Genomic DNA, 13,922 nt, shown 5'->3' with positions numbered 1-13,922 from the left:
GGAAGCGTTTTAAAATCGGGTAAAATCCTTTTGACTGATTTCTCTGCATCAGTAATTGCATCTTATTCTCCAAGCAAGCTGTTTAAGAAAGTACAACATCACTCAGTAGAAACATTCTTGCCAAATACGGCAAATACAGCTGGAATGTATGTCTTTGTGGTGCTCAAAACATCTTTCTTGGCCAATCAGCAACCCTGTCTCCTACAAATTAAGATTTCCTACTAAACCACACGCTCAATAACTAATTTCTCGGACAACATTGTTTTCATGGATAACAATTTGAAACGTGGTTAATGTTGTAAATTGAAACAAAACTAAATAAAAAAACTCTGCTAAACTACCTTGTTTAGGGGAAATCATCATGGTTTGGCTTAAAATGACTACGAAAGGAAAACAAAACAAAAAGTAACAAAATACATGGTTAAGTTCAGAAAACAAAAGTACTTGGTAAGTCTCCTTGACGAAAGCCCTGTAATACCCACCATGCAAAAAGTATTTTTGATACGTCAAATCAAACATAATTTTCCTCAAAACATAATTCACAACACAGTTTTGTAGAACGTAATTTTTAGGTGCTGCAATCAGAGGACATCATTTCCACTGAGGAAGGGGGACGAAATCCAACTTTTGTCTCCAACACTTACTGCCCCAATTTCATTTATTCACTAAAATCTCCTCTTTTATTGGAGCCTACATGAGGAGCTTCAGATCTGTTCTGCAGTCTGCCCACTTGTGTCACCATCTTTTTGATTTTCTCTGTCTCTTTCACTCTTCATCCAAAACTATCCCCTCTCCTCTCTCTCCTCTCTCTCTCTCTCTCTCTCTCCATCCATCAGGACGCTTGTAGTCCGAACCAATCAGCCCATTTCTCAGCCAGCAGAGCGTGGCCAGCGATGAATCCCTCTAAATCACAGACTTAACAGCCTGCTGTGATACTGCAGGGACTGAGAGGGCCTCCAAAGCATGGGGATGGATGGATACATATACATTTTAATATATATATATATATATATATATATATATATATATATAGAGAGAGAGAGAGAGAGAGAGAGAGAGAGAGAGAGAGAGAAAGAGAGAGGTTAAGAAAGAGAGAAACAGGGAAGGCAAAGAGAGCTAAAGCTAAAGAGGTGACAGAAAAATGGGAAAGTTTATGATTTCCAAACCCAAAGAGGACACGAGCAGGATCCACATAAATCACCAACTCTGTGTATTGATCGGATGCGCAGTACTCCACTCAACTGTTGACTCTGCCGTCCTCGAGTCCAGTGATCATCCTCTCTTGTGCAAACAGACTAAACAGAGCAGAGATGATAACTGGATGTCTTTCTAACCGTGAGTCGCTCCAAAGCCAATCGATTTGCCATTAATGCCTCAGCTGAGAGGCTAAAAAGGAACCAGGAAATCAAATTATTCCATAATTACACGGACAGGCATAGTAATAAAATAAATAATAGCTCGCATGACTTCCTCCAGAGAGCAAATTGTTTTTATTTTGAGGCAACTTGTTTTATAAAAAAAGGACGTTGGAGTGATGAGTGAGGCAAGCTGAGATGGTTGGCCTGTCAGCTGTTTTTAAGAATTTAGGCTCTGAAGGAGAATGAGAGATAGATCTGATAGAATTGATCATAAAAAGCTCTGATGACATATAAATCACTGCTCTGATGTCAGTGTGGATAAAAGAGTATAATAACTAATGTGTAACATTAGAGATAAAGATAAAGTGGTGATCTTGATCCAGCTGTCAAGGCTGGGTTCAAGTCATGTTTGGTTTGATCTTTTTCCAATATCAAAAGGTATCGAATGCTTTTCAGATACAGCATTCTTAGTGAGTTTATTAGATTATTTTCTAACAAACTGAAAAATAAATCATCATTAACGGATAGAATTCAGAAAATTGACCACTGCACTTGATTTCTGTTCACTCACAACTTCTCTTTCTGGTCAGGGGTGTGTTTTCACTGGCCATCCAGAATCATCACATCCGGTCTCTTGGGTTGCGTTCACTACGCAGCGTCAGTGGAGGTTGATTACACAGGAACTCCACATAAATATGTGAAAAGTTGAGGCGATTAATCACAGTCCTGCACATCCAATATTGCTATAAATAAGTCCTGGTCATTGATGTTAAAATGACGACTAATTATTTATGCAAAATATATATATTTAACTGCTTCAGTTTCCTTCTAACAGTGTGTTTTCACTGTGGGAGCTGTCCGTGGTGCTGAAACAGGCTTTAATATGAGAAAGCACTCACACTCTCTCTCCTATTCTATGTCCATTTCAGCTGGTTCAGAGGAAAAATACCCATTAGACCGGCCTGATGTGTGTTCTGTACACAACATGATCTCTCTGATCAAACACAACCTTCACTGTGAGACGTTGTGGTTCGACACCTGCAGACGGAGCAGCAGCACAGAGGAGAGCCAAACAAGTGACTGGCGTCACACTGAATCATCTGTCCCATTAGTCAGGCCTGCAACAGGGCAACATGCAAGAGGCAGGCTGGTAAACCTTGCTCAAGGGAACCACTGCAGAGACCCTCCCTGAAACTCTGCCATCGTCGATAGTGACAATAAAAAGGAGGATGAGGAGATAAAACAACATGTTTTGACTCCTGTTTGTTGTAATAAAACTCAAGCTTCAGCATTCTATCAATACTCAACATCATCATCATAGATTTTTACTGCTAGTTGAAGTATAGAGTATAACATGTTTGTGATCAAGGCTATGTGACCATACTTCAGATGGATTTTTTAGAAGACAGAAAGAGCTTGAATTTTAAGGCTTTTTAAAACTTTAGAAATACTGAAAACAAACGCCACATTTAATGGAATAAGTACAGTTTTTAAAAGTCTTAATCAGTCAAATTTGGGATCTGCAGATGAGAAATAACATGTAAAAGTGAGGAAACCTTTTCCTACCACGTTCCTTAGTTGTTAAACACAAAGAACGACTAAAAATGTTAATAAATATAAGTATTGTATAAAATAACATTAAAGAACATTAAACCATTTTACCGCTAATCATTATTTTGACTGTTGATTAATCTGAAAGATTATTTATATATAACACATAGATAGTGTGTACCCTGACAAACTCATTCTGTACCTCTCCATTTGGGATTTCTGTATTTCTGACTCACACCTCTATTTATACATAATGTACAATTAAACAATGATGGTGGATGTTATTGAAGGCTGAATGGAGCGTTGTGGAGCAATTCTGGCCAAAATCTTATGTCCTGATATCGGTCACTTCATCTCTTAATAACAATATTTATCACAATGTAGCATGTTTTATGACGTTTCAATTAATAAATAGTCTAAATGAATCGACCACATGGTTTTGTATAGGGTAGTCTAGTGTATCCTATGGTAAAGGAGATAAGAAAGGAAGCATTGAATTCAAACATTTTACATCTTTTTACTCAATTAAGACATTTTATGGACTCGACAATTACTGGATTAATTGAAAAAGTGGTTACCTCATTAAGCAATGAAGGTAAAAAAGTGTTAACCCAATATCTGATACAGTATATGACAGACACTGTGTACATAAAAACACAAAGATGCTCAGTAACAAGAGAAGTATGGATCCGCAATCAGGTTTAAATGGTGATGTTCGATAAAGCTCAGCAGCTTTACAGACACTAAGCGGCAGATGTAAAGTGGTGAACTGCTCTGTTGTACAAACTTCATTGATAAAAGTCTTTGTGTTGTGTATGACTGTTTTTGTGTTGTGACTTGAGGATGTTTACATCCCTTTTCATTCGTTCAAGGCTGACAGGAACTCATTTTAATCACTCAAATGAACATGAACAGACGAATGAGAAAGAGTCAGTTTGTATCCTTCAACCAAATTAGTTTTTGCACAATCACTGGCTCTTATTCTCCAGACAAACAAACACACACACACACACACACACACACACACACACACACACACACACACACACACACACACACACACACACACACACACACACACACACACACACACAAGGAGAGCGGTATAGCAATCAGAGGCTCGTCTGCAGCAGCAGCCTCACTTATGGGAACGATTATGTTCAGAACATGCTGTTCTACAGACACAGACAGAAAACAAATCCTGCTGGCGGATATTCCCAACCAGAGACCACCACAGTCCTTTTCATCCACTCAGATCAGACGGGTGTCGGGGAGTTGTTCCTAACGGGAGGTTTCGGGGTGTGGATCGGAGAAGAAAAAGCTTTTAGAGCGTGTTCAATTGCTGTTAATGTAATGAATCCAATTTATAGCCACAGCTTTGTGCCCTCCACTTCTTCAGGTTGCCAACTGTACACCACGTACTCTGCTAGCTGGCCTTCAGTCAGAACATGTACTGTATGTACGTAGTGTATGAGGAAGCTTCTCAGGTGGTTTCCTCTGTTCCTCAATTAAATCCCGTCTCTGACTGTAACCTAGTTACCCACAGAAAGCTAACCTCCAGCTACTGACATCTACTCATGACGTACATCCCTCCAACCCAACAGCCCCTCTCCCCTGTGTTTACCTGCTCAATAAGCCCAAAGCTGGTGTCCTCCAGAACCTGGATCCGGTAGTTTAGCGATGGCCCGGAGAAGGCGGAAGTCCACTGGGCTTTAAAAACCACTGTGTCCTGCTTTCCTTTCCTTATAATGAGAGTGAGGCTTTGTATGCGCAGCCAGGAGCCCTCTGAGAGATGTGAAATGGATAACCTGGGGCCTGGGAAACCAGCCAGCACTGCCAGTAAAGAAAAAAAGAAATCACCCCCTCCACCACTGGGCTGTGATGTCATCCCTAGACCCGCCCCCGACTCAGCGGTCACCATGAGAAGAAGATCCAAGCTATAGGACAAGCACCGTCCTTCCCTTCCCTCTCTCATTTTGTCTTTTGCTTTTACATTCCCATTAATTTTCTGCCTCCATCCTTTTATTTTCTTTGCCTCACTTTCACATCCCTTGATTTAAATCATATTTGCAATTGATGCTCCCTCCGACAAACGCAAACAAAATATGACAATACTGTATATGAACCAGCAGCTTCAGCTCTGTCCAGTCAAAATATTTATTTAATGAGGAACAGATAGAATCCACTGGATGACCTAAACTTGCATATCAAAGAAGACCTTTTTAAAAAGAAAAATAATAATATCTAGATATGAAACTAAGAATAGTGGGAAGTGCCCTTCATTATTTCCCAGGGCCAAAGTTGACATTTTCAAAAAGCTTTTTTTGTCTGCTATTAAAATATCCAGATAAAATATTACATTTGCTATGTTTGAAGACAAGAAGATAACTTTTTACATTTTTAGTTACAAGTTTTCTGTCTATAAACCAATGTATTAATCAACTACTTGTTTTAACTCTATATGGATGCAGTTAAGAAAAAACATGCATTTGAAAGCTCAAACAATTAATAGAACTCACAACAAACCAGAAAGGAACCATCACACTAAATAAAATCCCATGACTGCATGCCTATTTATTCCTAAAAATCATCATGGATGTATTCTTTTAAAGCCCAGCGTCCACCCAAGGATGAGAACGCTGTGCAGACAAACAACAAGTTTTGGGGGTAATGTGTGTAAAATGATGCCCAGAACAAGATAGTGTTTATGAGACTGTCAGAGAGTGTGGAATAAGAAGATCTTAAAGCTATTTTAGGCGGGAAAACGTGGTTTAAAGAAAAAATCTGGTATTTTTTGCCAAAAGTCTTATTTTCATGACTATGAACATTCTGTCTAAATCAGAGTCCATGTTTCTACAATAGAGGTGGCAATCTGGTTTTAAAAGATATCTGAATTTTCCCTTAAAATGATCCTAGGTCATGACTTCAGCACCCAGGTCAGCTCCATTACAACAGCTGAAAGATGTTTTTTTTTTAGAGAAAGGCGTGCATTTAGTCTGGAAAGAGGAGTCTATTCTATTTTGGGCTTTTGGTTTAGTTTTAAACACAAACTGTTCTTGCAACAATGCATAACAAGTTGGTCATGTCTTGTTGCCTATTTGTCTGTATGTATACACACACTATCTATTAGTGTCTATTAAACTTCTGATGATGCTATGACTTTAGTGTTTACTCTGAAATGTATTGTTGTTTTAAATTGCATGTATGAAATAACGTGCACTCAACGCTTGACTGCTGCCATATTGTCAAGATCACTATCGTAAAAATAAATGGTAATGGTTTGTACTTGTATAGCGCTTTTCTAGTCTTCCGACCACTCAAAGCGCTTTTACATTACTAATCATTCACCCATTCACACCCATTCACACACTGATGACCCACCCCCCACCAGGACCCTAACTAACATTCATACACATACATACACCGCAGGAACAGCCTGCAGGAGCAATTTGGGGTTAAGTGTCTTGCCCAAGGACACATCGGCATGGACTGCCGGAGCCAGGGATCGAACCGCCGATCCTCTGATTGGAGGACGACACTGCTCTCCACTGAGCCACAGCCACCCCTAAAGGGTTTTATCTGGTTAAATAAAGGTTTATAAAAATAAAATGTACAGGCACAACTGGCAGGTGAAGATCTATTTGAACATCAGCACCAAAGAAAGGCAAAGAAACACCTACACACTCAGTCCAAATTAATAATTGATTTAAAGACACAACATGATTGATTAATGACAAAATGCAATTGAAAATGATCCGTCATATCAAGAGGTGTTTGTAAATGGGTGGTTTGGGTTCAGTTGAGTTCAGGTGTAACAAACAAACAATCTGTGGTTCTGTAGCAAAAAAAAAAAGAGACGGAAGAGAGAATGAAAAGCTCCCGTTTCTCGTTTGTTCATTTGGTACTAACCAACTGCTGCAGAGACTAAAACGCTGGAAAGCAGAAGGGATTTATTCAATTCAATTAATGTGTTTGGAAAAGGGCTGGAGGGCATTATGAAACCAAGGTGGCCATGAAAAAGAAAGGCAGCAGAGTCCCACTTAAGCATATTTAAAAGGATTAGAACAAATACCAGGATTAAAAATAGGCTTCTGTTTTATGTCCTCAGGATGATGCAACTCTAGAAAATGCTCCTGCTCTGTGGGAGAAAATCCATATTTTATTCACTGTTGAAAACAGAGAGACGGGGAAGCCGGAGAGATGCTGCACCTTTTGGTTGCCATAGGAACCACCTGAATGACAGGCCAGTAGCTGCTTATGCTGCATAATGATTAAATAGCCATTCGCTTTGCAGTGATTTCGGATTATTTCACGATGGATTGTGGTAAAACAACGAGACAGTCTGCCTCCATTGATCATCTCCCACAATCCTCTTCTTTCCCACCACTAATTGGATGACACCAAGCTGCACCCACCGGCTCCAATTAGAGGAAGCCTTTCGCTCCCACAATTCCTTTTCACCTTTCACCTTCACTTCTACCTTTCACCTTTATATGCACTGCACCTTTACACCCATCTGCCATAAGGAACAAATCTCAGAGCTGCATGTCTATGAACTTTAAACAAAATAGGTCATTATTTACACAGCTCGCTTTTCTTTTTAGGCAAAAATCTAAATACAGACGCACAGGCAAGGACACACAAATGCAGATGAGGACAACTGCATCGGTTCTATCATAGAATAAGGCTTTTATTTACAACCAATTTTGTTCATGCAAAAAACGAGTATAATCAAAAATAACAGCACATTAAGAGCATTATTCTGGGATGTTAGCAGCGGAATGTCGGCTCACCTGAGCTGAAATGGGAGCTGAGGGCAAAGCTGGGGCTGAAAACCACCGAGGACACCGTCACCAGGAGCACCAACATCTTCATATCGGTGTGGTTAAAAAAAAAAAGAAAAGAAATGAAAAGAAAAACTGCAGGTTGCGAGGAGGGCGAGGAGCTAAGCGACACTATTTCTTGAACGCAGCTTCATTTCTCCTCTCCGGTCTCTCTGCGCCTCCTCCATCTCACACCGGCCTGACTGAGACAGACGCGGACAGAAACGCTCCTCCTCCGGTGTGAAGTCACCGCAGGCCGGTGGGTTCCTATCTTCCTCCTGAACTCTTCAATGTAGACTGTGGCTGCAGAGAAGCAGGAGGAGGAGGAGGAGGAGGAGGAGGAGGGCTGCTGGACGACAGTGTCCTGCTCAGCAGTCAAGTTGATCCAGAATTTTGCTTTCCCTCTGCAGCTAATAGCGCACACAGCTCCTTCTCTCGACACCTGGATGCACAGACATCATCTGGAAGCTCTTGACCGAAAGATATCAGTCACGTGACACCTCCACCTCCACCTCCACCTCCACAGCCCAAATAAATGAAAAACAAATCAAAACAGACTCAGTTTGCAGTCAGAGCAGCCGGGAGCTGTCCGAGGTGCTGACAGTAAAGAGCGCCATCTTGCTCTCCAATGCGCCCAAATAGAATTTATGGAGCGCGTTTTTGTTTTTTGTTGCACTCTGTCTGCAAGGGGCGGGGGTATGAGAGGCTGTGGATAGGCTACTGTTCTGCCTCAACATGTTCAGCTGACTGAGACATACAGTGCAGAACCGGACAGTGGGGGGGAGGTGTGTGTGTTGCAAGCTTCTATTTCTGCCTCTAAAAAACATACACTTTCTATTTAGGTTGAAACTGACGCATTTTCAACCTACAAAGCAAATATTCATGTCATCTACTTGTGTGTTTTTGTACTTCTGGAGGCAGAGCCTGCAGCTGTCTTTTCCTCAGCCTCAGTTAGATAAGATGTGATATGAAAATTAAATTAAAATTCTCCCAGGAACAGAGTGATGTAACAGCAGGAGAAAGGCACACAGCGGGACCTGGCTCTCCGGACTATCCCCACTGTAATCCTACTGTTCATACATGTTGGATGAGAGCCCCTCCCCCACCCGGCAACATTCATCCTCTCCCAACCCCCCTCCTCCCCTGCCTCCCTCATCCTCCCTTCCCATCAGATTGGATTCCTGGAAGCAGAGGGAGGCAACTTTTCCTGGTGCATCTTTCTATGATTGTGACAGAAATGTCACAGACTGAGCTGCTCAGAGCGTAGAAAAAGATCCGTCCAAGCACAAACGTCTTTGTCTGATTCCCCGTCAGTCTCATCGTATACACGCCGCTCTTTGTTGCATGGATGAATAGTTATGTAAGGTATCATTTATAATTAATAGACACACATAGTCTCAAAGACTTTCTGTTCTCTGTTTGAACAAGCCTCTCTTAAGGTGGCAGCCGAGATCACATAGAGAGGAGGTTTAAAGACACAATGGTGATGCAAGGAAGCAACTATGAGGAAACATAATCATCGCAAAGGTCTTTTGCAAATTTCCCCGCTGCGGGACTAATAAAGGATTATCTTATCTTATCTTATCTTAAGAATGCTCCTTCCATTTATGCATTTTGTTAACTCAATCAGCTGACTGTGCACTCCATAACCAATCTGATCACCCAACATCACCCTTACATGATGAGGGGTGATCCACATGCAGTTAGAAGTTCTCTAAACAAGCACGTAATCTTCATTTTATTGTTGTACTGTAGATGTTTGGGGCCTTCAAAGAAACTAGCTGTCTAATAAATGTAATTGGGTAGAAAATTAAATATATTTTCTTCTGAAATGTAGAGGAGCAGAAGTTGCATTAGAAGAAGAAAATGCTCAAGTAAAGAACACGTCTAACTTTCCGTTTAAACTGCAGTTGGTACCTTTAATAAAAATATATTTTTGTCACAAACTGTCACTATGTCCTGACAGAAGTACGTTAAACGGATGTGAAAAAAGCAGCTTCTTTCCTTCTTTTTTGTGCTCCTAATGATATTTGGAGGGAAGTTTGCTCAGTGCTTTGTTTTGGCTTAACTGTTTTCAACATGGCGGCTGAGTCAAAATCTCTCTCATTTACAGCTAAACAGTGACTAAAATATCTTTAGAGCACATTTGATGCGGGTAATAAACTATGCAGTAACAGAATATTGATTCATATTTGATCAGCACTTCCTAGTTTGACAGTTGCTCTGACGGGTTGTTTTTCTTTGGGCGAAGTTGAAAGTTTCAGAGATCATAAGGAGCTCTTAAAAAAAGCAGATGAACCGGATTTATTTACAGATTATCTGTTTTATGTGCTAAAGTCAGGATATAGTTATAGTTTGAGCAAATAAAAGTTCGTTTTTTAATAAAAACTTTAGCTTTAAGTGGAATACTTTAGTAAAAGTACCACTAGCTGGGAAAGACGTCAGTCAAAAGAAATCCTGAATGGAAGTCCAGATCCTGAACCTTTCTTTGACAAACATGGGCCAAGACCAGACAATTTATTCTGAAAGTCCATTTGACATTGAGTTTGTATTTGTTCACTTAAAAAAGTCACAACTCTTCTTTTCCGGACTGCTTCTAATTTTCAGTTTCAGTGTCAGCATCACAAAACTTACCTCCATGTCTTCTCACATCAGATCAGTGCCAGAGTCTGACCCATCTTCAAGTCCAGTCCAGAGATCTCCTCAGGAGTCCTGGTCCAGGTCACGTCCATCCAGCTCTTCCCCCTTGAAGTATCAGGGTCAGGTTGAGGTCTCTGCAAACACAAAAAACATCTAAACACGTTGACAGTTTTTCACACAGGTAGAAAACCTTTTCTTGAAAAAGTTAACCTACATCTTTAGACGTTGGATTTTCTAATTTTTCCCAGATTATAAGTAAAAATGTAGCTTTGGAGTTCAGATTCACTTCGCTCCAAAGTCTCTGATACTCTGGTAAATGTGAAGCTCATAACAGAGGATTCAGTCCCAAATCTGTGTTAAACTGTTTTTTCTAGATGTGCATATTCAAATTTGTCCCTTAATCTGTCAATTATCTGCACACCAGAACTGAACTATAAACTTTTTAATTAATTAGTCTTAACGTCGTCATGGAAGCGTTGCTTTTCGCTGACTGACAATGTATATAATATAGAGACAGAGGACTAAACCATTCGTGACTTTGACATAATTGAGGTCTTTTTTTATGTGTTACTGAATGTGATTTTTCTATCATCTTCCTGTAGACACAGTGAAAGCAGAGGAATGAGGAGAGAGGGTGATGTATGGCTTGTCATCTCGGTCTCTGATTCCATTTCAGACCCATTCACTTTCTAATGGAGTCTCTGTTTGATGAAGAAGAACTCAGAGAGGAGGAGGACGACGGATGGACGCAGTTTATATTTCACATAAAGGTTCCTATTTTTGAACATTTGATTTCCCTGACAGGAATATTCCTCCTGAATCTTTTCACTCCTCCTCCTCCACCTCCTCCTCCTCCTCCTTAACTGTCTCGTCTCGTCATGTTCCACTCTCTGATACGTTCATTTCTGCTGTTTCCCTGGAAACAGAAAGCAGAGAAGAAGATGGATTTCTAGGTTGAGACGCCAGCAGAAGGGCTTTTGCTTTCTAGTCGCTTCACATCTTACATCCAATGTGATGAGCATTAGATTAACTATTACTGTACATTTATATTCGTATCCACCAGCTCAGTTCAAGCACAAAGCTAATTACACCTGATCTCCAACAGAGGAGGATCACGCTGAATGTTTTCTGCATATCAGTCCATCTGTGTGAGGAAAACAGAACTGGAATTATAGAAATTTAAGAGGAGACGCTACAGGCAAAAACGCTGTTTTTCATGCACTGATAATTTAGAGACTTTGTTCCATTTATCTTCCATAACACGTCTTCGGTCAGACAAGGGGAAAGAAAACTTCCAAATACACATTCAGGTGTTTATTTAACTACTTTGTCTCTCTGCGTCTGTAGATTTCTCCTAAATTCTCCAATATTGACCATTTGATAATGCCTCATTTGCATATTCAAACATAACATTTCAGAAAACTTGTAATATAAAACATAATCCTCTTCATGCAAGTAATCAACTCAGGAAGTTTCATGTTGATATTTATTAATAAAAAATGTTACCCTATTCACCTGTAGTGTCTTCAAAATGTATGTCATTTAACAAAACACATCTTTAAAGGCTGTTTTTTCTAAATTAGTTTTTTCTCAAACTCTGATCCAGAAATCTCCAATTCAGCAGCTCTTACATACACCACACTTTACAGTTTCATTCCTATCTATATTCTGAAGGTTTTTACAGAGGGGTCTGTTCATATATCATTCATAGCCTGTTTATACAGTGTTTTATGATTTGAAGTGAGTCAAAACATTTGACTCTAATATGTCAACAAAATGAAACACAAATTTTAGACACTATTTTTATCCAATATTCAAGTTTCTGTTCTGGAAATGTATGCAAATTTGCACATATTTGATAAGACAATGCATCAACTAAGGTTGATTACTAGTTTGATGGCACATATATTAGTTTTTTTACTCTATTTAACTTGGGTGTCTCCCCTTAAACAGCCGTCCACATCCATCCTCACCCTTCATCTCAGAGCTGTCCCCCGGTGGCCATGAGGGAGGAACACAGGAGTATGGAGCCGGTCTTTAAGTCTTTAGGCTCAGCCTTAACAGTTCCCTCCAGAGCCTCGGTCACTCTGCACCGAGCAGCTGTACATGCTGAGCCACTCCTCTCTGGTTTCACTGTGGGGCTTGTAAAGAAAAGAGTCCGCCTCCAGACTCTGGATCCACTCCACCGAGCTGTAATGTTTAGAAATCGGCTTTTACTCAGTTTACTGAGAGCATTTTATGATCGCTTGGCTTTGTGAAAAAGCTGTCGGAGCAGTGTTGAGAACAAGTTAAAACAGCTTTTCACAAAGCCAAGCGATCATAACGTAGAGAGAAATTGAGAAGAAATCATTGCCAAACTTCATTCAGAACTTTTACATTTCCTCTGTTTCAGTATGTTATTATGCCATAGTGCTCCAACCATTCATGTCTTATAGCAGAGGTTCGACCTGGTTGACTTGTGTCTCTCTACAAATGAAGCAGGAGAGGTTTACTCATGACTCCTCATCACATGACCTTACTGTGGATGTCTGCAAAAGAGTGATTTGGGATTTTTTTGTATTTGAAGGAGATTAAGAGGTGAAAATGACCAGCACTTGAAAGGAAATAGAGGTAAAAGAAATCAAAGAATTCACAGAAAAAAATAAAGAAATCTAAATGATTCTTTTTCAAATGTATCTATAGGCCTCTTGCTTTTGAAACACTATCTTTCAGTTAATCAATTAGTGTCAAACGTCTGATGTAGATGTCAAGTTTGCAACGTGACCAAACATAACAAAACTAAAACAAATTGGTATGATATTAAAGTATTTTCTAGGAGACAGGGTTGCATTTTGTCAAAGCAGGATTTCTGAATGATTTATACAAGAAAACACTTTGTGTCTCTTTATCTTACAACATTGGTGTTTTGACTGTTTGTTATTTTCCCCAACAGTTCAATAAGAACGCCATACTAAATCTCCCTCTTATCCAATGAAAATACACACAATACGTGCAAATAATTCAGAACTGGATGAGTGTTTTCCTTTTGTTATCATTTGGATTGTTTATGCTGCTTGATATCAATGAAAATAAGGCAGCCTTATATATTTATAATCATCAAATAGAAACAATAACTTCTAGTTAAGATGCAGTACATTTTGCTAAATGAACACTGTGTCTTCTCACTCGCCCAAAAAACACAGCAGTATGAATATTACAGTTTAATGCAGAGCCTGGAAATTGTTCTGTAAAGTGCAGGAATCTGAGCCACTGACTCGAGCAATGAGATGAAACAATTTTCACGCCGGTTAGACTCAGAAATAAAACATCTGCAGAGGAGAAGAGAATGAGATTGGACGGGACTGTTCATTCAAGAATCCTTCCTCCTGCATGAGCGAATAATCAGAGGACAGACAGACAGACAGACAGACAGACAGACAGACAGACAGACAGAGCAATCAGGAAGTCTGAGAGTGCATCTGTGCTAAAGTCTCCTCTGAGTCCTGCAGGCAGAGACAACATCCACGAGGAAAAAACAAAGTGATTAAATCCCAGAGAGCAGAAACAAACA

General features: G+C 39.9%; 1 protein-coding gene across 1 annotated transcript in view; it reads right to left on the bottom strand.

Moving 5' to 3' along the window:
- aatkb (apoptosis-associated tyrosine kinase b) overlaps positions 1 to 7,784 on the bottom strand; it is a 55,929-nt gene extending 48,145 nt beyond the window's left edge. Inside the window, 1 exon segment of the mRNA XM_054599499.1 lies at positions 7,703 to 7,784. Within this exon segment, the coding sequence (XP_054455474.1) occupies positions 7,703 to 7,784 (82 nt within the window).
- Positions 7,785 to 13,922: the final 6,138 nt, after the last annotated feature.

This window comes from Anoplopoma fimbria, chromosome 5, assembly GCF_027596085.1.
Source record: "Anoplopoma fimbria isolate UVic2021 breed Golden Eagle Sablefish chromosome 5, Afim_UVic_2022, whole genome shotgun sequence".
NCBI lineage: Eukaryota > Metazoa > Chordata > Actinopteri > Perciformes > Anoplopomatidae > Anoplopoma > Anoplopoma fimbria.
The sequence above is the reverse complement of the archived record's forward strand: the minus strand, read 5'-3'. Positions and strand labels throughout refer to the sequence as shown.